At 41.0% G+C, this 26,513-nt stretch overlaps 1 protein-coding gene across 2 annotated transcripts; it reads right to left on the bottom strand.

Annotated features, from left to right (window-relative positions):
* Positions 1 to 730: 730 nt before the first annotated feature.
* Positions 731 to 20,103, bottom strand: TNFSF10 (TNF superfamily member 10). Of its 2 annotated transcripts, XM_012466669.3 has the most exons (5): positions 19,865 to 20,098; positions 11,046 to 11,183; positions 7,846 to 7,888; positions 5,411 to 5,515; positions 731 to 3,441 (listed from the first exon to the last, which is right to left on the bottom strand). In XM_012466669.3, exons 1-5 carry the CDS (start codon positions 19,994 to 19,996, stop codon positions 3,014 to 3,016), a joined length of 846 nt encoding a protein of 281 aa, XP_012322092.3. In that variant the 5' UTR covers positions 19,997 to 20,098; the 3' UTR covers positions 731 to 3,013. The 2 variants fall into 2 exon arrangements, with proteins under 2 accessions (XP_012322092.3, XP_021530303.2); XM_021674628.2 differs by lacking the exons at positions 731 to 3,441; positions 5,411 to 5,515; positions 7,846 to 7,888; positions 11,046 to 11,183 and adding an exon at positions 11,190 to 14,319 and having other exon boundaries at positions 19,865 to 20,103.
* Between the last annotated feature and the right edge of the window lie 6,410 nt (positions 20,104 to 26,513).

The following is a 26,513-nucleotide window of genomic DNA, read 5'->3' as shown; positions in this document are numbered from 1 at the left end:
AGGCACTAGTGTTCTCCCTGTGTGTCTTTGTAACCAAATTTTCCTCTTCTTACAAGAATACCAGTTGGCTGGGCGCAGTGGCTCACACATGTAATCCCGGCACTTTGGGAGGCCGAAGCAGGTGGATCACTTGAGGTCAGGAGTTCAAGACCAGCCTGGCCAACATGGTGAAACACTTGTCTACTAAAAATACAAAAATTAGCCAGGCATGGTGGCAGGTGCCTGTAATCTTACCTACTCGGGAGGCTGAGGCAGGAGAATTACTTGAATCCGGGAGGCAGAGTTTGCAGTGAACCAAGATCTGACCATTACACTCCAGCCTGGGCAACAGAGCAAGACTCTGTCTCAAAAAAAAAGAATATCAGTCATATTGTATTAACAGCCCATCCTTTCCCACTATGACCTGATCTTAACTAGTTACATTCACAATGACCCTATTTCCAAATAAGGTTTCTGAGGTACTGGTAAGACTTCAACATATCTTTCCTGAGGACATAGCAAAACTCAACTCAGAACAGAAGTATTAGCCATAAATAAAAGGACTGATATATTTGATTATATTAAATTAAAAGTGAGCAATTTCTTTCTTCTGTAATACGGGTCAGATAAAAGATATTATGAAAAAGGATTAGAAGTCTTTCCCCCCATTTTTAGTAGTCTTGAGATTATAAAACAAGTGAGCACTAAAATGAAAACGACACTAAATGTCAGCACTAAAACATAGATGACATACTGTAATATAGAATTTTATTGAAAAAAACATACATAGACAATTTTTTTGTTAAAAAATTATTTTTTCAATTTTCACATTATATGTTATCAAAAATAGTTATTTTCTTTGAGTTTTAAATCTTGGTTAAAAAGATCTTCACTGTGAACTTTTAAAATTCTTCAACATTATTTTGGTATAGGGAATAATGTAGGGAATACTTCTTTATTTTTCTGTATGGATAGTATTCACTTATTCGCAAATATATTTTGTGTGGGCACAAAATATGTTCACAAGTATTTTTTGTGGAAGACAGATGCTCTAATGAATGTTCTAAGTACTGGAGACAGAGTTGTAAACCGGATTAAATGTTCCCTGATATGAAGGCTTACACAGTCAGCCTTCCCTATCCTTAGATTTCACAACCACAGATTCAAATATGGATCAAAACCATGAGGGAAAAAATTAATTAACAGATAACAATGCGACTATAAAAATACAAATACAAAATACAAAATAACAATTTTACATTGCATTTACATTGTATTAGGTATTATAAGTAATCTAGAGATTATTTAAAATATATGGGGAGATGTGCATAGGTTATATGCAAAAACACTTTATATAAAAGACTTGAGCATACATGGATCTTGGTATTGGGCAGAGATTCTGGATCCAATTCCTTGCAGATACCAAGGGATGACTACATCCTGGTGAGAGGAGACTCAAAAGCAGAAAAACAAGTCCATTTGTTGGTATGTAAGAACTTGACTGGTGTTATGGAATAAAGTAAGTGGGGTTAGAAGTGTCAGGTGTCCGTACTATGTTGTAAATTTAAATTAGACTTTTTGAAAAAAAATCTATTTGATCTGAACACATTTAAATGAATGTTTGAGCATATAACCAGAGAAGACAAACTACAGTGCGTTTAGGAACGGCAGTGGGAGGAGATGAAACAAAGGCTCCAGTGAATTCCTTTTCTCCAACCGGTTAGTTTAAATGGTGAAATGAAATGTTTTCTGTCATGATTCTGGAAGACAAAAGTAACTAATATTCTTCATGTGGGGTCAAAATAAATGATGCAGCTTGAAGCAGACGTACAGATATACAGCATAGCAGATACTGACATTTGACCCCACAAAGGTGTGGTAAGGGATGGTTAGCCGGCTCTTTTCTACTGATTTGCCTGTGTTTGTCATTTTCACTTTGCCATTTCTTCTGCTGCTGCTCACATGAAACCAAATTCTCTGATTTCTTATCAGTTGACTGCTCACTGTAGAGTCCTTTATCAAAAAATATCATCAGTGCTTTTGACCAGCCTGACTTTTGGTAGTGAAAAGCACAAACCATTCAAAACAAGCTCCCTGTCCACTGAACATCACTTTAATTACTTTTTTAAACACAGTGTTAGTAGTTTGAGTAGAATTTTCTTATTTTCACCAAATCCCCAAGAGATAACCCTGCAAAATCTTGCACAATAGACTCCCGATTCACACTGCATAACTTGATGGCGGACGGCCTCTGAGACCATGATCTTTTAGTGGTGGCACTTTCTCTTTTGATTTAGGAATGTTGTCCTTTAAGGAAACCTGGAGGCGACTACTGTGATACACTATTTAAGAGATGGCTCGTTGGCCGGGCACAGTGGCTCACACCTGTAACCCCAGCACTTTAGGAGGCCAAGGTGGGTGAGTCATGAGGTCAAGAGATCAAGGTCACCTTGGCCAATATGGTGAAACCCCGTCTCTATTAAAAATGCAAAAATTAGTTGGGCGTGGTGGCATGCACCTGTCATCCCAACTTCTCGGGAGGCTGAGGCAGGAGAATCACTTGAACTCAGGAGGTAGAAGTTGCAGTGAACCGAGATCACACCACTCTACTCCAGCCTGGTGAAACAGCAAGACTCCATCTCACAAAAAAAAAAAAAAAAAAAAAAAAAAAAAAAAAAAAAAAGATGGATTGTTGCTCTTTCTTCTGCAATCTTTGCAAGGAGTAGATTATAAAGACAACAAATGTTAACCATTGCATGAATGTTTGGAAGCTGAGTCTTTTAGATTTCTGCTAGCAAACTGAGGTAGAACTCTGAAAGATATTTTGGCAATTTCATTTTCTTGGGATAAGTAAGTCACTTTCAGAACAGTGTGTGTTGTAGAGTGTTTTTGGTTGTTGCTGCTCTACTCAGATTGCGTAGAGGTTTTTTTTGTCATTTTTTTTTTTGGTTAGATTTGTTGGAACATCTTCATGATATATCATCCTGAAAACTGAAAGTCACTTTGAGGTTATGGCTTTTTCTTTCCAGGTCAGTTAGCCAACTAAAAAGGCCCCGAAAAAGCTGGCTTCATGGTCCATGTCTATCAAGTGCCCATTTGTTACAGAAACAAAAATTCTGTCGTTTTCCTTAAGCTCAAATATTCCCCCTTGATAGATGGAATAGAGTCCATATTCTGCATCTTTAGACCAACAATTATTTCTAGCACTTTTCATCAGCAGTATGGGGTCAGGATAGCTTGTGTATTTGTAAATATACTGGACCATTTGTTTGTCATTCTTTCTGTTTTCTTTGATTTCCTCCTGAAATCGAAAGTATACTTGGCAATAGATGTAATACAACCCTTTTTCATGGATGACCAGCTCGCCATTCCTCAAGTGCAAGTTGCTCAGGAATGAATGTCCACTCCTTGATGATTCCCAGGAGTTTATTTTGCGGCCCAGAGCCTTTTCATTCTTGGAGTCTGTAGGAAATTTAGAGAGAAACAGAGTTAACAGAAGGGAGTTTGTAGCAAAGCAAGGAGCTTCTTTGCAGCTTTGGCTAATCTATATTTTTGTTGGGATTGCCGGGGATTTCAACCTAATATCAAACTTCTTTCTCCTTCAATCTCATGTGGATTATAAATCGTAGTCATATAGAAATCAGGAGCCTCCTGTATCATTGTGACATTAGGAATTGTTGGGAGTCCCTTATCTTTTTATACCTTGTCAGCTGCTTCTGCCACATTTGTCACACTTAGAATGGTAGCACAGGGGATGGCCCTCTCAGATAGTAATGGTTAATCCTGGGCAGAACTTCCACCCTGAATCTCTCACTCCCTTCTTGTGCTGGTGAACTAAAGCAGACAATCCAGAAAGAAACCAAAATAAATGTATCTATTTTTTAGGCCTAGATCTCAGAAGTTCTTGCCATTCCTTTTGGACTCTCTGGGTCCCTCCTTGATCTTTCTCACCTCTCCAGAGTCAAAGGCACATCCAAGCAGAAGGCGTCTCTAGTCCAAAATAATAGAGACACAAGATTGGCAAAGGAGCCTGGATTTAAAGATCCTCAGATCCTTGAATCTTTCACTCCCAAAGATTTTGAATGAAAAGTGAGCTTTCCAAAATGATATTCCTTTACACTTTTGGCCTATCTTCATGAGTGGTGCAAAATTTGGCTTTTCCAGAGTATAAATCAGTTATATTTGTTGATGAGTAGCAAACGTAACATCATAATAATCCCCTCACTTGTAGGCAGAACATGACAATCATTTATAAAACATGAAGAATGTCAAGAAGGCAACTACCCAGAAGAAACTAAACCAACCAACCAAACCCCCCCCCCGACAACCTTTTTAATTTATTAATTGATGTCTGAAATATTTTTAGACAAATTTATGGGACAAAGCCTCTCATAAAAATAAAAGTGAGTATTTCTTGAGTACTCACAATAGATTAGACATTTTGCATCATTTTATGAGTTAAGAATTATCTCAGCTTTGCATATGAAGAAACTGAAGCTTGACTGGTTTAAGTAATTTGCTCAAAACATGCATCTAGGTGAAGAGGAGCTGCGATTCCAACTGAGGTATTTACACTGTAAGACCCATGCACAGAGGCCAGGTGTGGTGGCTCACACCTGTAATCCCAGAACTTTGGGAGACCGAGGCGGGTGGATCACCTGAGGTCAAGAATTCGAGACCAGTCTGGTGTGGTCACAAAAATTAGCTGGGCATGGTGGTGCATGCTTGTAATCCCAGCTACTCGGGAAGCTGAGGCAGAAGAATCGCTTGAACCTGGGAGGTGAAGGTTGTAGTGAGCCAAGATCACGCCATTGCACTCCAGCCTGGGTGACAAAAGCGAAACTCCATCTCAAAAAGAAAAAAAGACCCATGCACATGCACAGTATTACATAGCACCATATCAACATGTGTTCTGCCTAGATAAAAATTAGATATAACATATATGGTTAAAATACATGAAACTGACATTTGTGTAAGTAAAATATGGTCAAATATTGGCAATCTCCTATGACTTAATTTAATATAAATGCCACTAGGAGCACCATAGTGAGAGTAAATGACTTAGAACTTTTAAAGAGAAGGGAGGTTTGATGGCAAGCAAAGAAGAGACGAGCAAAGCAATTGAAGAAGTAATCATAAGAGAGAAAAAAAATTACTCTAAAGAAGGAAAAAGAAAAACGGGATCCTGGCAACTGCAAAGACAAAATTCTCCCACTTTGTAATTTTCCTGGGGCCAGTTATGTCACGGCAGTAATTGAACTATGTGTCTATAATCTTGCATCTGAAAACAGTCAGTCTGAGATCTGATTAATACTAAGCATTTTGTAGATAGCCATATAAACATTTCAGGTAAAATTCTTTAAAAAATAAGTTACTTGGCACAATCCTTCCATTGTTTTTCCTTGAGTCACTTATTTGTTGTTTCTCTTACTTGGAATAGGCAATGTGTTGCCACTTCCTCTGGTCCCAGTTATGTGAGCTGCTACTCTCTGAGGACCTCTTTCTCTCACTTCGGGAGAAATACCTCGTTGCTTTTCTGAAAGAGAAATGATAAAGAATCATCAACACTTGTCAAACTAGTTCTCAAATACACTGCTGTTCATAGGTGTTGTCAATCAGCCATTGTAAGCATACTGGGCTTCCAAAGTTGGTTCTATGAGTTTTCACAAAAGTAACATTTTGATATTATGATCAATCTCCTTCAGCTTGTAATCAACCTGAGAAGTACTTTACACGGGAAGAATAAGCAGTAATATGGATTATAATTTATCAGGGCCTCACAGGTAAGGTGCAAAGAGAATGCAACAAAGTGAAGATTCCGTCCCTTTTCCAAAAATATAAATAAAAAAGAACTGTAGACTTGTAATAATCCTCGTGAGTTAAAGTGTGCAAATACCACGTATTGGCAAATTTCCACCTTAAATTACATACAGAAATAAACAGTGGTACCAATTTTTGTCATCTCAATTTTCCTTTCTCTATGCTAACTACTACAGATTATAAGGCAGTAACAATGGTAACGACTGCCCTTAGATGCTACAAACTGGCATCCAATAGCCATCCTGCAGCCAGAATGAAAAAAAAAGAAGGGGAATTTTCCACTCAAAAAAAATGATAATCATAGGAATTGACATTCTGGTCATGATATTGAATATTCGAGCATATAAGTTGCGAATTCACTAGATTGTAATAAACAAATAACATTTATTGACCACCATCCAAAGTATTTTGGAGTAGCCTTAAAAAATAGAAATGTAACAAATGTCTTTCTCTAAACAATCAGCTCAAACTTCCCAAGTGTGCTTACATTGGTTGTAAGATAAATTATATCGTTTCATCAAATAGATAGTGTTAGGGTAAAGCACTACACCCCAAAGGACTACAAATATTAACCACTGATTTCACTGACCAAGTCCTCAAGGAACTTACAGAGTTCTACAGAAAATATGAATAAATATGAAGTAGAAAGTGACAATTTGGAGGCCGAGATGGGTGGATCACTTAGCCTAAGAGTTTGGGATTAGCCTGGGCAACATAGTGAAACCTTGTCTGACAAGAAATAGAAAAATCAGCCAGATGTGTTGGCCTGTGCCTGTCGTCCAACTATTTGGGAAACTGAGGTGGGAGGATTCCTTGAGGCCAGGAAGTTGAGGCTGCAGTGAGCCATGATCGCACCACTGCATTCCAGCCTGGACAACTGATTTGTTAAGGTCATTTCAAGGATATGGGTAGGAAAAGCTAGATTAAAAAGCAAATTTTTAATAGAGGAAATTTCCTACTGGTTATAGCAAGCACCTCCCAGAAAAGAAAATTGCAAATATGTATATCGAGGTATCGTGGATATATTTTGGTATACAGGGTAGTGTTTCTCCTTATTGGGATGAATAAAAAAGAATTTTACTCTTCCAACATTGAAAACAGTGCATGCATCTACTGCTGGAGACCATTAATCTGGTATGCCTCATCTGAACAGGTGGAGTGTTCAACATTCTGACTACTGCTTTCGCCTTCGGAGAAATGATAAGAAGGAATGCTTTGACCCAAGGACCAGGTCCTGTGCTTTATATTTAAGAAAACATATTTAATAAAGGAAAATAGGGGTGCCGAGTGATGAGGAAGTTTATTGCATTGGAAAAGAATAACAGATTTATCCTCGTTCATTCCTGGAAGGCAATGAACAAGGTACGTGTGATAAAAATATCAGAGTGCAGGGAACTTACTTAGATAAGTGTCCAGAGAAGCCCTATCTGAAAAGATGACAATTACGTGAGATGTGAAGAATGAGGAAGTGCCAGATGGAAGGCTAAAGAAGCCAGCCTGGGCAATAGTACTGAACGGAGAGGTGGGTGGAGAGAAGGCTGCTAACCATGACCACGGGGGTGCTGCAGTATGGAGACCACAGGAGGAGGATCGTGGGTGGGTAGAAAGATTGTTGGAGAAGGGATGATGGAGCAGGAGGCCTGTGTAGAGAAAGACCAGTGGTGGCCTGAAAACAAAGAAGGGTAACTTTAAGGAACTTCATTTATTTCTCTCCATTTCCCAGAAAGGATTTAAGATGGCTTGTTTCTAACACATTAGAAGTTAGAAACAAGTAAGTGAAGAAGTAAGGGGGAAGGGAAAATTCATGGGGAAAAATAAGAGTAAGCTGAAATAAAGTTCTGACCATAGGTGAGCCACAGATTTGGTTCTGAGCTTCCTAGCTGCCTATGTGAAGAGAGAAGTAGAATCAACAAGTGGCTTGAGATACAGAGCAGCAGATCAGAGGATGGATGAGTGGATGAGAGCAGAGACGAGAATGGAGAACTATTCACAACCTGTCATGAAGTCGACAGTAGGAAATTAAAATAACAACAAAAAAGATAATACCTTGAACTGTAGAAATGGTTTCTTCAGAGGTTCTCAAAATCATCTGCAAATATTATTGAATAAAGCTTGTTAATTTCCCTAAAAATTTAAACTGACTATAGAATCCTATGGCTCTTCTTGCTGATGTCTAACTGGAAATTTCTACATGCATTACCAATCCCGGAAGCTTTCAGTTTGGTCAAGCATAGGGTCTGTAAGGGGAGGGGCGGGAGCTGGGATGAATATTGAGATAGCTGTCCCTGCACAGCAATCAAGGGATGGTATTCCGTCTGGGAAAGTTCTTTTGCTGGATGAAGTCTTGGAAAGCCCACACATGGAGCAGTGCAGGAGGAAGACGCCATCTGCCATGTGAGGTCAGCCAAATGTGGGTGTTAGGTGTGGCAGCCACGCCATGTCACTTTGTGCGTGGGGGGTGTGTGTGTGTATGTGTGCGTGCATGTGTGTGTGTTTAAGTGAACTCGGTAACAGAGCCCAGGGGCTTAAAATTATTGGATAGACCCAAGCCTCAAGACGTAGGCCACACTTCCTCTGCCTCAGGATGCCCACAGACATACATAGCCTATGGAGGTATGATCTGACAACACCATGCCATTCTGTCCTTCTGAGAATGTGGCTGAGCCATTCTCAACATAAAGATATTTTCCCACCATCCCGTATCTTTGCTAAATATCTAGTAACCTCCCCCTGCCTTCGTGCTAACCAATGGGGAAAACCAGCAGGAAAGAGGGAAAATCAAACCTTTCTATTAAATGGGCAGACCCTGACTTGGCTCATCCATGGCTTCTGAATTCAGCTCTGTCCCTCCTGCCACCGTCTCCCATCACTGTCCTCTTTCCTCATCTCTGCAGTCAATGTTGCACCTGTCAGAAACTTGCCTTCTTTGTACTTCCACCTCAAAGCAGAAGCTCTCTGCCTCTCCCTCTACCTGAAGCCCTGATGCCAGATAATGGGGGAAAGGGGGGTGGTGGTGGTGGACTTACTGTAATCAGTCCCCTGGGCAGTGACGTATGAGAAGGAGAAGTGAGCGGAAGCCACAGCATCCTGTCTTATCTCTCTGTCTCTCATTTCTCTATCTATGTCTCTCTTTCCCACTCTAACTTCCTCTTCCTCTTCTGCAACAGAAAGGAAGGAGAAAAGGAGAAGCAGCAAAAAGGAAAGGGTCTTTCCTACCACGTGGGAGGCAGAATAAAAAGAGTGACTAGAAGCATGGCCAGATGCCCTGCATTCAAATCTTTTAATTACTGGCTCTGTGAGACTGCTCAAGTCATTTAACTAGTCTAAACTTCAACTTATTATTCTTTTAAAAATATATTTAAGGGGCTAATAATAATTTATTCTTCAGAGCTGTCGTGAGGATTAAATGAGATAATGTATGAAATGGGCATAGGGTATTTACTGGAATAAGTCTGCTCAACTAATGTGCCTTAAAAAACAAAAGAGAATTATTTTTCCCACATTCTCATCTATTCCCTCTGTGTACTCTACCACCTTCTCTCTATTCTAGTCGGTGGCAGGATGTGAGATGCGAAGGAGAATGGCAGGAATACCAGGAAAGAGATATGTCCCCACTATTTCTCTTCTCTCCCCACTCTCTGTCCATGGCACCCAGCCCTCTCCTGAGTCTCCAGCTTTCCACCCTCGTTCTGAATTGCTCTCCCTTGCTGGACAATTCACCTCCACTCTCCCCAAACCCCTATCCCAGGGACTCGGGAGTTTCATTTCTCAGCTTCCTCAGGACCCTTCTCCAGTCCAGGCTTTTCCTAGGCTTCTGTCCTTGCACCCTGAACACTCGCTGTCATTTGGAGTGGTGGCATCACAGCTGCTTCGGTACAGCTTGTGTGCAGGGGCACCCCAGCCCGGGGCCATGCTTCTAGGTCAGGTATGTTTCTAGGACTCCTAGGCGGAAGTCTAGTTTCTTTTCCTGTAGAAATAGCATCTTACGTGATGTCGGGGCTCTACTGTGAAAACAGCTCAGGATTATAAACTCAATCCCTAACCACCAATATAACACCATTTCTATGGAGAAGCAGATGCTGAGCACCAAACAATGGACTCACAAACATGTGTAAAAACACATTCTCCTCCTACCCTGGGAATTCCCCCAGTTACTGTCTTTAAACAATGATGTAATTCATAGTTTACACAAGAGTATTTTTACAGCTATGTTCTCATCTGATATTTTTACATAGGCAGAAGCAGTTTTTTTTCTTTTAAGATGGAGTCTTGCTCTGTCACCCAGGCTGGAGTGCAGTGGCACAATCTCGGCTCACTGCCTCCTGGGTTCAAGCGATTCTCCTGCCTCAGCCTCCCAAGTAGCTGGGATTACAGGCACACACCACCATGCTTGGCTAACTTTTGTATTTTTAGCAGAGATGGGGTTTCACCACGTTGGCCAGGCTGGTCTTCAACTCCTGACCTCAGGGTGATCCACCTGCCTCGGCCTCCCAAAGTGCTGGGATTACAGGCATGAGCCACCGTGCCCAGCCGCAAATATTATTAAATGCCATCTTACAAAGAAGGAAGAGCCTAAGAGAAGAAACTTGATTTGATCTGACTCTACCACATTCAGCAAAATAAACTGTTAACTAACGTGTCTCTGCTAGAGGTCCTGTTTAAGCAACATCCATAAATAGATACTTTTTGTAATTTGTTATTTATTGGCTATAAATTAAGAAAAAAAACCCTTCAATTTCTCAGAGTATCTCTTTCTTCCCTTCCCTTTTTTTTCCTTTCTTCCCTCTTACTTTCCTCTTTCTTCATCTCTATCTACATACAAAAATAAATATTAATTCCAGACATCAGCAATGTGGGAAGAATATAAATCACTATTTGGCCTCCTTTATCTTTTGAATGAAAAAATATCCCATACATCCTTTATGACTTTGTGACCTTCTGTTCATTACCCTGTCTGTGCCTCAGTTTCCATAATGTGAGATAAAAAGGTTAGACTAAATGTGAGGCTGTCTGGGGCACAGGTGTGAACTCTAGACCAGGAGCCGGCCACGCCCTGCCCTGTGGTGCTATGCCCCATTTTCCCAGTTCTATGAATTTGGGGAAAATTACTTAAACACTCTGGGCCCAAGTTTTCTTATTTGTAGAATGAAGAGTCTAGGCTTGATTATCTTAAAGATTCCTTCGCTTTAAGGAATTCTTCTGGCCTTTTCTGCCTGCCGGCCAGGTTGCCTGGTGAGGTTACCTACCTTTCTAACGAGCTGACGGAGTTGCCACTTGACTTCCCAGCAAGGGCTGTTCATACTCTCTTCATCACTGGGGTCCCAGGAACTGCCATCTTCTTTTAAGAAACAAGCAATGCCGCTTTTGGAGTACTTGTCCTGCATCTGCGTTGAGATGGAATGTAACACGATATTACACGTAAGTGCTTTTTATTTTTGTTCATTTGGAAGTTAAACAGAAACTGATGGCAGACTTGGAGAAGTTTTGGCACGTTGAGTAGGTTCCTGCCTGAAATAAGAGTAAACATGCTGTCCTTTGTCCTCTAAACAAAAGAGTAAAAGTAAGCAGCTGGATATGGTGGAAAGGATCCAGGTGTTCGTCAAGATCTGACAGTTGTGCCTTTCTTGGTAAGTTGCCTCTGTTCTCCTGTGTCTGTTCCTTAGTTTTGAGCTGGTTCACTATGGTGATTCTGAGGTCTCTTCCTGCTCTGCCACGGCATGTATCCCATTCTGAAGCTGGAAACCTACCTAGATACAAGGTTGGCAGTGGAGTCTGTTTAATTTCCAAGATCCTAAATAAAAACCAGCCAAATCATTTGGGAGGGGGTCATATTCTGTTTGTGGATCTGAGCTGTGGCTAGCTAAGTAGATTCTAGTAATTGATCTGATTTCTACTCCTCTGGCAGGCAGACTCTGGACCGTGTTGCTGCTAGAAATCTGAATGCTGTCTCATTAAATGTTCACACGAACTAGGGATTTATTGGCAGAGACTTTAAACACTCTTTGAAGGTTTTCTCCCTGTTTCTGATTGAAAGTAAACAATGGCAATAGCCAGATCATTGTCAACAAACTCCTCACCCTCATCAACAAATCCTTGCTTGATGTTATAAACACACATACACACACACACATAAACACACACACACACACACACACACCCCAACCATCCAGAACTCTTCCGGCTGATAATTGTTTAATCAGGAAGAATAAGAAACAGAAGGTCCAAACAAAGCCAGAAGGATTTTGTTTGTTTGTTTTGCTCATTTCTTCTCTTCTGTTTTGTTTTGTTTTTAACAAGTGGGATTGAAGAGATGCTATTTCCCTGAAAAAAAATCTGCTGAATTAACTCTACCTGGGGAAATAAATGGGAAAATGGTAATTTTAATCTGTTGTTTGAACTAAAGGACTGCAAAGCTTGAAGAAAGGGTCAAATCGAATGATGATAAACTCCTTCCAATAGAAAGACAATCTCATTTTAAATCAAAATATCTGAACTGTTTATGAGAGGTCCCAGCCAGAATCACAGAGTTCTGTCTCAGCCCTGTAACCCTTGGACATTTGACCAAGGTCCCTCAAATGATGCTAACTTGAGTTAATAAATTTCCTCCACACACCCTGACATAGATCATTCATTTACTTTTAAACACATGTTTATTTTCTTTTTTCCTCTTTGAAATTACAAGAGAAAAATATTCCCATAGTATATGTACTGGGAGGTGAAGCTGGGGTCACCTGAGTTGAGATGTCACTGCTCATGGAATTAGGCACATTTCCTTGCCCCTGCATGCCCCAACTGTAGATATGTAGTTGCACTTCCAATTTACTTGGGAGATGCAAAACCTTTGCAAGGAAAGCACCCAGTCACATATGATTCAGAAATAAGAGAGCATGTCTAGCCAACTGTGGGAAAGGATCGTGAAAGAAGAGACGAGGAACTGAGATCAGCCACAAGGCCTGAGGGTGGTTCCAGGAAGAGCAGACGTTTCCTGGACACTGTGCCAGTTCACCCACCCAAAGTATGAGTGTGCTCTGGCTAAGCTTCGGTTTGATTACACTGAACAAGCAAGCTCACGAATCTCTGTAACATGTTGGGGCAAAAAGTGTGCATGTACCAGAAAGGAGGAAGCAATATGCCTTTTCACCTCACAGCAGCTGTAAGGTATCTCAGCAGGAAATGGCTGAAGATGGGAGGCTCCAGCCATAGGAGGCAAGGTACAGAGTTGACAGCTGCCTGTGATCAGGCAGTAATGGTGGCAGGCAACAACTTTTCAACTGAAGTGGAGTTTGACTTGGGTGGTGGTGGTGGAGTTTGAGCCACAGGGACTAGCCCAGGTGAGTACAAATTGCTGTCTAGAGCCTGTAATACCTTCTGAGTATTTTCCAGAAATACTTTCTGGAGGAGGTGGGGGGAACCTGGAGAATTGAGTAAGATCCCAGGAATGAGTAGATGGGTGATTGACAAGCTAATATAGTTACATGATTACCCAGGAGTTCATAAAGCCTGGATACAGTCAGGATATACAGGCAAACTGGGAAGCATGGAAAAGTAAAGAACACATTTCCAAAAGTTAAAAAAAAACCCTCCAAGATTTAATAAGTAAATCACAAAAACAAAATCAAAACACCACTAATAGCAGCTATACTCCCACCTCCTAGTTAACCTTTGGAGGATCTCTCTTGTTTACAGGGGCAAGATCAGACTGTATGTGTGTGCACAATTTTGAGTATGGTTGTTTTCTCAGAAGACTATATAAAAATGCTGTGTTCGTTAAATCTGTATGAAAATTATACATGTATGGCATGGATATTTGTATGACATTCCCTGTAGAAAATTTGTAAAATATAGAAAAATAAAAAGGAATAAAAAGCACCCATAATCATACCATCTAGAGATCACACTGTCATTTTGGTGTTTCTCTTTCTAGACCTTTTTATGCATAATATTGATTTCTGAACAATAGAAATCCAGAGGGGAAGCCCCAGTCACCTTCTCCACCCTCACGTTTCTTCCATCTTGTTCGTTAGTAGTTTCTTCTATAGAACTTGGCCAATACTGGTGACTCTAGACAGATGGTGGGTTGACGTGGGGTGCTGTGGTTGTTCTAAGAATGATGATTAGCATGATATGCCTCCACCTGCCTCCTCCCATCCTTTCCACTTCAAAGTATGAATTTCCTGCAGCATATCATAGGCTGAGGCCTACTCTCTAACTAACCATGCCTGGGTACTGGGGGCAGAAGATTGTGTAGGTGGGTTATTTTCACTTGCGTGCCTTTGAAAAGAAAGCTCTTGCACTGGGTGCCTGTTCTTCAGCTCCAGAGCTGTTGGTTCTGAAAACTGGATTTCCATGGTGACTGCTCTTGGTGCTGTTACAAACATGGTAGTTGGCTAGGCCAGAGTCAACCAGTCCTTGATGGGGCTTGAGCTCAGCAGGGTAGAATCAGCAGGATAGACTTCAAGATGGCAGCACTGACCGTCTCTGCTGCCCAGACATTAGTCTCTGACAATCATTTTCTGCAAACTACAAATAGCATAAAGGATCATTTATGGAGATCTGTGGAGAGGAAGCCCTTCTCCTTTTTCCTCCCCATCTATGATGCCACAGTGATAGGCCATTCCCTAGTCATGAAACTTTCTCAGAGGGACACAGACTTCAGGGGCTCAGCCCATATTAGTTGATCATGTTTGTGGGTCTACAGGCTTATTTATGAAGGTTTAATCCAATGTTATAAAGCCTTCCTTAACCCTTGCACCCTATAATCCTTGCAGACTGCATTTCTGCAAATTTTCATCAGCTGCAATGAAGGCTGTGTTCAATTTTCCAAAATTAGTACTTATGTTGAATATGCTTTTCCAAAGTCTACACAGAAGATTCAGATTTATTTTCCCTTGGGAAAATATCTGATGAAGAAAGTGGCACTTTCAGGAGACTTTTCAGCAGTAATTACAATGCACTATTAAAAAAGCATTGTATTGTATTGAAAAAAATGTACTGTTAAAAAAAAAAGTAGGTGCTTCAATGTATTGAGTACCTCCTTCACACTTGGGTTCAAAATCAGGCTTTACCTTTTACTAGTTTTGTAATCTTAGACAAACCTCTTAACTTCACCTAAGGCTTCATTTGTTCATCTATAATAAGGGGTAATTATCCTTAGGTTATATAATTGTTCTGAGAATTGAAACAAGGCAATACCTTTCAAAGTTCCTGGTACACAGTAATTGCTCAACATCTATAATTATCCTAGCCTTCTAGCACTCTCAATGAATTCTTCTGCATGCCTAACGTACATGTATTCACATATTAATATGCAATTAAGAAAAATGTGTGCAAATGGGAAGATCCTAAGCCTTATATGAAATTTCCATTTTTATAGTAGAATTGAAAAAGAAATTTGATTATATACACAGACAATTGCATGAGTCAGTTCAGCAAAGAACTGGTTGATTCAATCTTAAAATCAGTCCAACTTGTAATGTGAGCACATTGATGGAGCTACTTGTGTATGAAGTAACAGCTTTACTCTGTTTATGCTGCAAAGTTAAGAAAGGTGAGGACATTCTGGCTCCAAAGTGGTGAACACAGCAGCATTCCAGTCTCTCATGTAGACTTAAAGCTAAAGGTATGATTATAGTTTTATGAATATTTTTTTCTTACAAAAGAAAGTCTTTTCTAAATGTGCTCTACAATAAACCTGACTTTACTGGTCATCTAATGGTAGCCATAATTTTCATAATTACTTGCAAATCAAACAAGAATCTGCCTCACCTATTTCCAAAAGAAAAATTTCTAACTGATTGAGATAACCGAATTTACACTCCACAGGATATGCAAACTGCATTTCCCTAGCAAATAGCTAACACTCTATGTCTTTTGCACAATTTATACTTTTCCGAGATGCTTAGCCTTTCATTTCCTAGTCAGCTCCAGAGTTGATGCTGCAGGATGCACTGTGCATTCATTGTACATCATAAGGTGCAAACAGGTTAATCCTGTGGCCATCCTGCTGTGGAGGGGGAAGCCTACAGACCTGGGCGCTAGCTGCCCCAGCGCTGCCTCCAAAGCCTTGTCTGAAGCTGAGCACATTATTTCTTGTCTCTTCATCTGTAAAAAGGTGGTGGAGGGTGGGAGTGGGTGTTGGGGGATGGGGGGGTCTGAAGTTCCTTGTAACTCCTAATTCTCTACTATTTAATATACAATTAGTTAAAATATATATTAGAAGTCAAAAACTGAGTTTGCTTATTTTCAGCGATTTTCCAGTCATAATTCCAGGGAGTTTTCATTGAGAAAATCATAAATTAAAATGGCACTAAGTGTTTTCTTTTCTGTCAAAGATACCTCGATTTGTACATGAACCATTCACAGGCAGAGAGTGGTGGTTTTATGTTCCATTGTTTTATCATGAACAGCTGTGTTTCTCTGATAGCTTCTTTATTACAGATTCTACCGATGACATGCCAGTGCCCCAGGAATAGGCAGAAGGCCAGTCCTTTGTATTCTGTTATTGTCAACACAGCAAAACATGTCAAAGGTCTGAAAGTTCACCAGGACTAGCTACATCTGGAACACACACCAGGAGTGGTCAGTGATTTAGAGCCTGGCTTTGGGTTGAGCCCGACTCTACCCTTGTTGCCTGCATATTCGTAGTACCTACCATACTTGTGAAGGCTGTTCATTCATTCAGCAAGTTTTTAGTGAACCACAAGTGTTAGTATTAGTGGCTACTTGGGAGCCATATGGTAGACCCAGAGGTATACTGGTGAGCGGAAGCAGACTCAGCTCTGACACAGCCACCCTCATCCCCAAGAATTCATGAGTCGAGAACCGTAACTCGCATCCAGGACAACAAAGCAGGAAAGACAGAGCCGGAGCCTCGGGGGCTCCTAGCAACAGGCTGGGGCGGGACTTTCATGGAGTTTCCTCAGAAAAAATTATTTTCACTGGAGCAACAAGTGAAGAAGAAGCTAAATTTGGTGCCAGACGTGTAGTCTGCAGTCTGCAGAAACCAGGTTTTCAGGTAATATTTACAGACTTTAAGGTTGATATGTTTTGGCAGTGTGTAACATGCCATTTGAAATCCGTTTGCCAGGGCAGTCATGCAAAAGAAATAAAGGTATTAAAACAGGAAGAGAGGAAGTCAAATTGTCTCTGTTTGCAGATGACCATAATTGTATATTTGGAAAACTCTATTCTCTTAGCCCAAAAACTCCTTAAGCCAATAAGCAACTTCAGCAAAGTCTCAGGATACAAAATCAATGTGCAAAAATCATAAGCATTCCTATACACCCATAATACACAAGCGGAGAGCCAAATGGTGAGTGAACTTCAATTCACAATTGCTACAAAGAGAATAAAATACCTAGGAATACAACTTACAAGGGATGTGAAGGACCTCTTCAAGGAGAACTACAAATCACTGCTCAAGGAAATAAGAGAGGACACAAACAAATGGGAAAAAATTCCATGCTCATGGATAGGTCAATATTGTGAAAATGGCCATACTGCCCAAAGTAATTTATAGATCTAATGCTATTCCTATCAAGCTACCACTGACTTTCTTCACAGAATTAGAAAAAAACTACTTTAAATTTCATATGGAACCAAAATAGGGCCTATGTAACTAAGACAATCTTAAGCAAAAAGAACAAAGCTGGAGGCATCACACTACCTGACTTCAAACTACCCTCCAAGGCTACAGTAACCATAACAGCATGGTATTGATACCAAAACAGAGATATAGACCAATGGAACAGAACAGAGACCTCAGAAATAACACCAACCATCTGCTCTTTGACAAACCTGGCAAAAACAAGCAATGGGGAAAGGAATCCCTACTTAATAAATGGTGCTGGGAAAACTGGCTAGCCATATGCAGAAAAACGGAAACTAGACCCCTTCCTTACAGCTTCTACAAAAATTAACTCAGGATGGATTAAAGACTTGAATGTAAAACCTAAAACCATAAAAACCCTAGAAGAAAACCTAGGCAATACCATTCAGGACACAGGTATGGGCAAAGACTTCATGACTAAGACACCAAAAGCAATGGCTACAAAAGCCAAAATTGACAAATGGGATCTAATTAAACTGAAGAGCTTCTGCACCGCAAAATAAACTATCATCAGAGTGAACAGGCAACCTACAGAATGGGAGAAAATTTTTGCAAGCTACCCATCTGACAAAGGTCTAACATCCAAGATGTTAGATAAACAAACAACCACATCAAAAAGTGGGCAAATGATATGAACAGACACTTCTCAAAAGAAGACATTTATGGGGCCAACAAACATGAAAAAAGGCTCATCATCACTAGTCATTAGATAAACACAAATCAAAACCACAATGAGGTACCATCTCACGCCAGTTAGAATGGCGATCATTAAAAAATCTGGAGACAACAGATGCTGGAGATGTGGAGAAATAAGAATGCTTTTACACTGTTGTTGGGAGTGTAAATTAGTTCAACCATTGTGGAAGACAGTGTGGTGCTTCCTCAAGGATTAGAATCAGAAATATTATTTGACCCAGCAATCTCATTACTGGGTATATACACAAAGGATTATAAATCATTATACTATAAAGACACATGCACACGTATGTCTATTGCAGCACTATTTACAATAGCAATGACATGGAACCAACCCAAATGCCCATCACTGGATAAAGAAAATGTGACACATATACACCATGGAATACTATGCAGTCACAAAAATAGATGAGTTCATGTCCTTTGCAGGGACGTGGATGAAGCTGGAAGCCATCATTCTCAGCAAACTAACACAGGAACAGAAAACCAAACACCCATGTTCTCAGTCATAAGTAGGAGTTGAACAATGAGAACACATGGACACAGGGAGGGGAACATCAGCCACCGTGGCCTGTCAGGGCATGGAGAGGAAAGGGAAGGAGAGCATTAGTACAAATACCTAATGCCTGTGAGTCTTAAAACCTGGATGATGGGTTGATGGGTGCAGCAAACCACCATGGCACATGTATACCTATGTAACAAACCTGCATGTTCAGCACATGTATCCCAGAACTTAAAGTAAAATAAAAAAATAAAAATGTAAAAAACTCTGTTTGCCGGAATTCACAAAGAACAATAGACCTCATGTGAGTTACGAACCTGAACTTCATTCTGCTGTGTGCTCTCAGATAAAGTCTCTAAGAGCTACCTTACAGATTTTTTCAACAGAAGGTATCAAAGTAACAAGGCCCAATTTACAGGCTTTGCTACTGCTGTGGAACAGATTTACCATTCGTGTTTGAAAGCAGGAAGGACATTTTATAATTCCCCACTTAATTGGTTAGCATTTCTAACTGTGCACCTTGGATTGCTGCACATTGGACTCAAAAGGAAAGTGGTAATGAGGAAATATACTCTTATTTATTCACGGCTACAGGGTAAGTACCAGTCCCTTTGGATTTTATTCCAAACCTTGCTGTAATATAAAGAAGGAAGTTTATAAGACATGCCATTGCTGCTTTTACAAAAGGGCATTCTATTTATTTTTGCAGTAATTTTCATGTCCCCATAAGCAGAGCTGTCACAGTGTGCACTACCTTAGATTGTTTTATTGTTGTCATTGTTATTCTTTTCCATTTTGAGCTAATTTATCCTCAGGGTTTTTTTTTTTGTATGCTGAATATGGGCACCAAAGAACTTGTAAAAGTTATCTTTTTCAATCGAATGTGCACAAATAAAAGTTTGGAAAAGAAAAAAAAGAACTATAAAGCATTTAGCAGAAAGCTTTTCTGAACAGTTTCAATGGCTAATAATATAAAATACAAATGCTTTTGAAAACAAAAGAGCCCTCAGGAGTTTTGTCACGCGCATCTGCTAGTAACTCGTGGAGCCAATTCTGTGACTGCACTTAGTTTACACAATTTCTGGAACTTACACTTTGGCGAAGTCCTCAGTGGTTATGCGAGTTAGCAGTTAGAGTCTACCGACAGAGAAAGAAAACAGTCGGATCTTCAGAGAGGAGCAAGCTGACATGCAAAGGAGAAGCAGGTAACAGACAATTGCTAAGCGCCTCGGAGACTGAACGCACTGCATTGCACTGACCTGCTTCAGCTCATTGGTGAAGTACAGGTAAGTTACGGCCACACAGAGAGACTGCAGGAGCACTGTGAAGATCAGGATGAGCACGCAGGTCTGCCCCGGGCTGGGTCCTCCCTGACCCTCCATCATAGCCATGATCCTGTCGGAGTCTGAGTGCTGTAAGTCAGCCAGGCAGCCGGTTACTGAAGCCCGCCTTTCTGTTTCTTTTATGTCAGCAGAAAATGAAAGTGCTTTGAATTGTTTTTCTAGTAGTGTAGCCTTGCCCCACCCTCTGTCCCTCCCCTTTCCTACAATTTCCTCTGAACCCCAGACAGACCCCAGAGGCAACACTCGTCTCAAGGTGGTTGTTGGAAAGGAGGGAAACTGAAAGAAGACCCTCTCCTCACCCATGCACCCCTTCTCTGCATGCATCTCAACCCATTCTCTCTTCTCTTTCTTGCTCTCCTTTTTATAAAGTCCTGAGCCATAGAGGGGTGGGATTTTCTTTCATTTTCCCTAACATATCCTCATTCTACCACAGAGCCCTAAGCCTGATGGCCTGTTTTCTAAATTGTAAGAGAATTGTTATGACCTGAAACTTCCATATCTGGTTTTTCTCATGCTACTGTGAGGTGCAGGAAGAGGGTAGGTGGGAGTGGATAAAGGAAAATAGAAATACTGTCTCATAGCAATGGTCCTGCTGCATAACTCCATCTTGAATGTCAGAATCTAAATATTGACTTCTTCCTCTTTGTAAACCTTCAGACACAATTTCTAATCTCCTTCTCAGATCCCTTCCCCTACCAAGACAATATACCTCATGTTAGACTGGACAGGTTGGAAGTAGTTGACACTCTCTGAAAGGCAAAGGAAAGAAACATGTGGATATTTTGTAAAATATTAACCCCAACACAGTGTCTCACTGTCACTATCCTTCTTTTATGGATTAGGAAAAGAAGTCACAGGGAGTTGATTACCTTCAGATTCAAGACTCAGCCCCAGATGCCATACGCTGGCCCAGTTGTATATTGTCTGTATATCTTGTTTAGCATCTTTCTTTCTTTCTCTTTCTTTCTTTCTTTCCTTCTTTCTTTCTTTCTTCTTTCTTTTTCTTTCTTTTATTTCCTTTCTTTCTTTCCTTCCTTCCTTCCCCCCCTCCCTCTCTCTCTCTCTCTTTCTTTCTTTCTGACAGAATCTCACTTTATCACCCTGGCTGGAGTGCAGTGGTGGGATCTCGGCCCACTGCAGCCTCCACCTCCCAGGTTCAAGCAATTCTCCTGTCTCAGCCTCCCAAGTAGCTGGGATTACAGGCACGTGCCACCATGCCCCGCTAATTCTTTCTGCATTTTTAGTAGAGACGAGATTTCATCATGTTGGCCAGGCTGGTCTTGAACTCCTGATCTCAGGTGATCCTCTTGCTTCAGCCTCTCAAAGTGCTGGGATTACAGGCATGATCCACTGCATTGGGTCCTTGTTTAATATTTCTTGTTCCATTCTTGACCCACTGAATCAGAGTTTCTGACAGTGGACTAAGGAACCTATATTTTTCAGCAAATACTCCAAGAGATCCTTTGATACCTAAAGTTCGGGACCCTCGATCTAGAGTTACTTTCCTGAGTTTATTCAGGTACCTCTGGTCACCATCACTTCCTGCCCTTACCTTGTAGCTGCAGATGAAACAACTGTCTACATTTAAGAAAATATTTCAAATCTTAAGTTTGCCTCTGTCAAATTGCCAAATTTTTAAATGCAAACTCCTTTCAGACACAGACAAGTTGGCAAGGTAGCATTTTTCCTACTAAAAGTTTTAGACATTATGTGAACCTAACACTATTTAACTACACTTACACTCTAAGTCCTGAGCTGAATGAGTTTTTTAAATCAGGTGAAAGGTGAGTGGGCTAACTGGAATCCACAAGACACGCAGCCGGGCAGGGCAGAAACAAGAAACCAGAGAGATGGCAAAGAAACACAGGGGAGAAGACCAAAGGAAACCAACTTAACACCTTTGTTATATTCCAGAAACAGAAACATTACGGTTATGATGTGTGTGAAAGGCAGGAAACTAACGAATGGGAACCATGCAGGAAGTCAACACCTCTATCTTATAGGGAAGTAAGAAAGTCTGGAGTGTGGAAAATGAGGAGGCTTATCTTGTGGTCAGGTCAGGAAAAGGGGTGATTAGAGGGTTTACAAGTCAAGGGGTCCAGCCACCTCTGTCTTTGAGTCTCCTAATGTATTGGCTGGGCGCAGTGACTCACGCCCGTAATCCCAGCACTTTGGGAGGCTGAGGCAGGCGGATCACGAGATCAAGAGATAGAGACCATCCTGGCCAACATGGTGAAACCCTATCTCTACTAAAGAAACAAAAAGTAGTTGGGCGTGGTGGTGCGCACCTGTGTCCCAGCTACTCGGGAGGATGAGGAAGGAAAGTCGCTTAAACCTGGGAGGCAGAGGTTTCAGTGAGCCAAGATCATGCTACTGCACTTCAGCCTGGTGACAGAGTGAGACACTGTCTCAAAAAAGAAAAAAAAAGAAGATATTATACATATAGGATATAGAGAAACCTAATCTTTTTGTTTTGTTATAACAATGTTTAATATAAATGATATAGCGCTTAAGCCATTATTATTATTAGCATGGATCTGCTGACTGGCATCCATACATTATACCCTTTAAGTAGCAATTCAGTTCCTTTAAACTGGAGTGAGAACTTTTTATTTTATTTTATTTTATTTATTTTGAGACAAAGTCTCATTCTGTTGCCCAGGCTGGAGTACAGTGGAGCAGTCTTGGCAACCTCCATCTCCTAGGTTCAAGTGATTCTCCTGCCTCAGCCTCCTGAGCAGCTGGGACTACAGGGGCCCACCACCACACCTGGTTAAATTTTTTTGTATTTTTAGTAGAATCAGAGTTTCACCATGTTGGCCAGGCTGGTCTCGAACTCCTGACCTCAGGTGGTCCACCTGCTTTGGCCTCCCAAAGTGCTGAGATTACAGGCATGAGCTACCACACCTGGCCTAATCTATAACTTTTAAGTAATTTTTAAAGAAAGTCCTTACAAAGCATTCAATTTAGCATTCCAGAAACAACTCATAATTTGTTGACTTCTATGATATTTATATGAACTATGTAATTACATCTGGCATCACAGTTCTGAGAATAATTGAATTCTTGTTAGGTATATACATGGAAACAGAAGAATAGCCTAAGTTCTTCATGCCCTCTGCAGAACACGCTGACTGGAGGTTAGAGGAAGTCAGTATAGAGAACTTCCAGGGTATCTTGTTTATTTCTAGACTTATTTGATTATTTTATGGGTACCCCATTTATAAGAATGTAGGTTGCATGAGAGTGAAACTTTGCCACATGCATGGCTACCAATTCCTAGCACCAAGCCTGGCATACTGTAAACGCAATCCATGCTGGCTGGATGAATGAGCATTTCATAGTCTCCAGAATCTTAAGGCTCTTTACTGCAGGAGCAACAGTGTTTTCTGCAGAATGGACACAGACACAGAATTTTTAAATCTTTCTCACCAACCCTAACAGGAAATCTATTACTTGCTTCCTAGTGCATGACATCCCATGAATAAGTGCCAAACATCTCATTCTATGAATAAAGATGTTAGTTAAAATGTAAATGTTAAAGCCCCTTTAACTAACCAGACTGGGAGGCTTGGGTTGTTTTCCTGATCAGACCAAGGGACAAAGGAGGTGAAGAGAAGACTATACATTCCTCAAGTAGAGAGGCAGGAAAAGGTTTCAGGAATATAAAGCTGAGTATTTCTCTGAAAGATCTATACTTCCAGCACTTAATTTTGTCAATAGTTGATCCTGTTTGCTTTCCACATGAAGGGAAAAGCAGAAGCTGTAGCTGCCACTAGTGCCCTGTGAAGATTTGTAAAGATTTTCAAGGAATTAGTTATTAGAGCTGTTAGGCCAGGCATGGTGACTCACACCTGTAATCCCAGCACTTCGAGAGACCAGGGCAGGTGGATCACTTAAAGTCAGGAGTTTGAGACCAGGCTGATCAACGTGGCGAAATCCTATCTCTACTAAAAATACAAAAATACGTCAGGCATGGTAGCAGCCACCTGTAATCCCTGCTACTCGGGAGGCTGAGCCAGGAGAATCGCTTGAACCTGGGAGGCAGAGGTTGCAGTGAGCCGAGATTGCACCATTGCACTCCAGTCTGGGAGACAGAGCAAAACTCCGTCTCAAAAAAAAAAAAGGGATTATCTCCGAAGAGTTTGTAAAAAAAGGGACAGACATTTTGTATGGCTTAAGAGGCCTTGCCTGGCAGCAGTTTGACATCTTCATTCTGGAAGCTCAGTTGTCCCAACACCCATGAGATTCGTAGCCTGCATCCGCAGCTGTGAGTGGCGGGGTGTGGATGCTTGGGCAGAAGTGTCCAAACACGTGTTCACTTTCATATCTAGTGCGATGCAGGAGGAGGAGTAAATGATTTGAGGAATACAGAAACTTTTTTTTGCCCCAGTATAGCGTGGATAAAAGAGCCAAAGTTCAGAGGCATTTACCCGGAAGCAAATGGATGGGAATTCTAGTCATTCTGCCATTTTGTAGCTCTACAACCATGACTAACTCACTTAACTTTCAGTGCTTTAGTTTTCTTATCAATCAAGCAATAGGATTTTCCTGGGAGTCTTTTTTTTTTTTTGAGACGGAGTTTCGCTCTTGTTACCCAGGTTGGAGTGCAATGGCGCGATCTCGGCTCACCGCAACCTCCACCTCCCGGGTTCAAGCAATTCTCCTGCCTCAGACTCCTGAGTAGCTGGGATTACAGGCATGCGCCACCATGCCCAGCTGATTTTTGTGTTAGAGACAGGATCTCATCATGTTGACCAGGATGGTCTCCATCACTTGACCTCGTGATCCACCCACTTCGGCCTCCCAAAGTGCTGGGTCCTGGGCGTCTTTAAGATGTCTAACAGTCCAATCATTTTATGATTCTACATTGCCTGATTATAAAAATAATAGAATTCATTTCTTCACCCAAAGGCTGTGTGTCCAAGACCACTTCTGACAAGAATTCATTTTTATTTATTTGTTTTTTTTGAGACCAGGTGTCTCAAAAAAATGCTGGTGTGCAGTGCATGATCTCAGCTCACTGTCACCTGCTTCTCCTAAGTTGAAGGGATTCTCCTGCCTCAGCCTCCCGAGCAGCTGGGATTACAGGCGCACGTCACCACGCCTGGATAACTTTTGTATTTTTAGTAGAAATGGGGTTTCATCATGTTAGCCAGGCTGGTCTCAAACCACCTCGGCCTCCCAAAGTGCTGGGATTACAGGTGTGAGCCACCGTGCCTGGTATCTTCTGATGAGACTTCAATAGCTATTAAAACAATTATGCCAGGCTGGGCAGAGGTTGCAGTGAGCCCAGGTCACACCACTGCACTCCAGCCTGGGTGACAGAGCAAGACTCCATCTCAAAAAAAAAAAAAAAATTATACCAACAATAGTCATTACCTGTTTGTTTGTTGTTTTGTGTGTGTTGGAGGATAGGGGTGGGGTATAAGTTAATACGGTAGATCTTATCATTTTCGCCAATTCTTCATCTGTCCCACTATTCATACCTTTTGCCATGTGGCTACAGTTCATATCAGTATATAAAGAGTATATATCCCCTCTTCATCCATGTGGGGCTTGGTCATGTGATTTGACCATTCGGATATCAGTAAACCTAACATGAGAAGGCTTAGACTAAAATTTCATGGTTGGTCTTGCCCAACTCTGTTATTTCCATGACAGAAGAAACCCGGGGTAGTCCAAGGAGGATGAGAAACCCAGTCCACATTTTGGAGCCAAGGTCAGCTGAACACAGCCTAGATCAGCTGATTCCAAGGCAATCCACAGACGAACGAGCAAGAATAAATAATTATTTAATTCACTGAGTTGTTGGCTTCAAAATATTATTGTGGCAAAAGAAAACTGATAGAGCTTAGGACTGGGGATTATTTAAATACATTCAGCTACAATTAGCAGAGAACGCTACTCAAGATAGCTTCAACCAAATTTCAAGTGGTGTTTTAGTGTCAAGCAGCTGACACCAATTCAGACAAATGGAAATGGAAAAATAACTTTATCAAAAGGATATGGGGTTGTTTGAATCTTGGTGGGGTTTGAGGTTGCTGTAAACATAGATTTGGAGCTATCAAATCCTGAATCACCAAAACCTATCCACACAGTCACTCTGATAGCAGTATAACTGCTTCCACCACAGGGTACACATGTCACAGCTGCGACACTGGTGCCACCTACACTAGACATCAGTTGCTGCTCCGAGAACCAGTGACGCTGCTGTTCCTGGACACTGAGTACAGTGGTCAGTGGACAAAATCCCCAGAACAGAATCTGCTCAGTGCCTTCTTCTGCTTCATAATTCATGAGGCTTCATAATTCATCACTAGCTTCCGTTTCGTGTATTTTTATGTACCTGATTGGCAGAATCTAGACCATGTCACACTCTAGCTTCAAGGGAACATGAGAAGGTAAGTATTTAATATTTTCAGTTTATCTGATGATAGATGAACTCTGCCTTGTAAGGAAAATCCCAACATTGGAAGGAGGTTACATGCTAGTTAGTCAAAGCAAAAGTGAAATGCCACAGCAACAAGGGATGTTATCAGCTCAAACCAGAAGGCATCTTTTC

This window comes from Aotus nancymaae, unplaced genomic scaffold (genome assembly GCF_030222135.1).
Source record: "Aotus nancymaae isolate 86718 unplaced genomic scaffold, 86718_ANA_hifiasm-v0.15.2.pri h1tg000019l, whole genome shotgun sequence".
Classification (NCBI taxonomy): Eukaryota; Metazoa; Chordata; class Mammalia; order Primates; family Aotidae; genus Aotus; species Aotus nancymaae.
The sequence above is the reverse complement of the archived record's forward strand: the minus strand, read 5'-3'. Positions and strand labels throughout refer to the sequence as shown.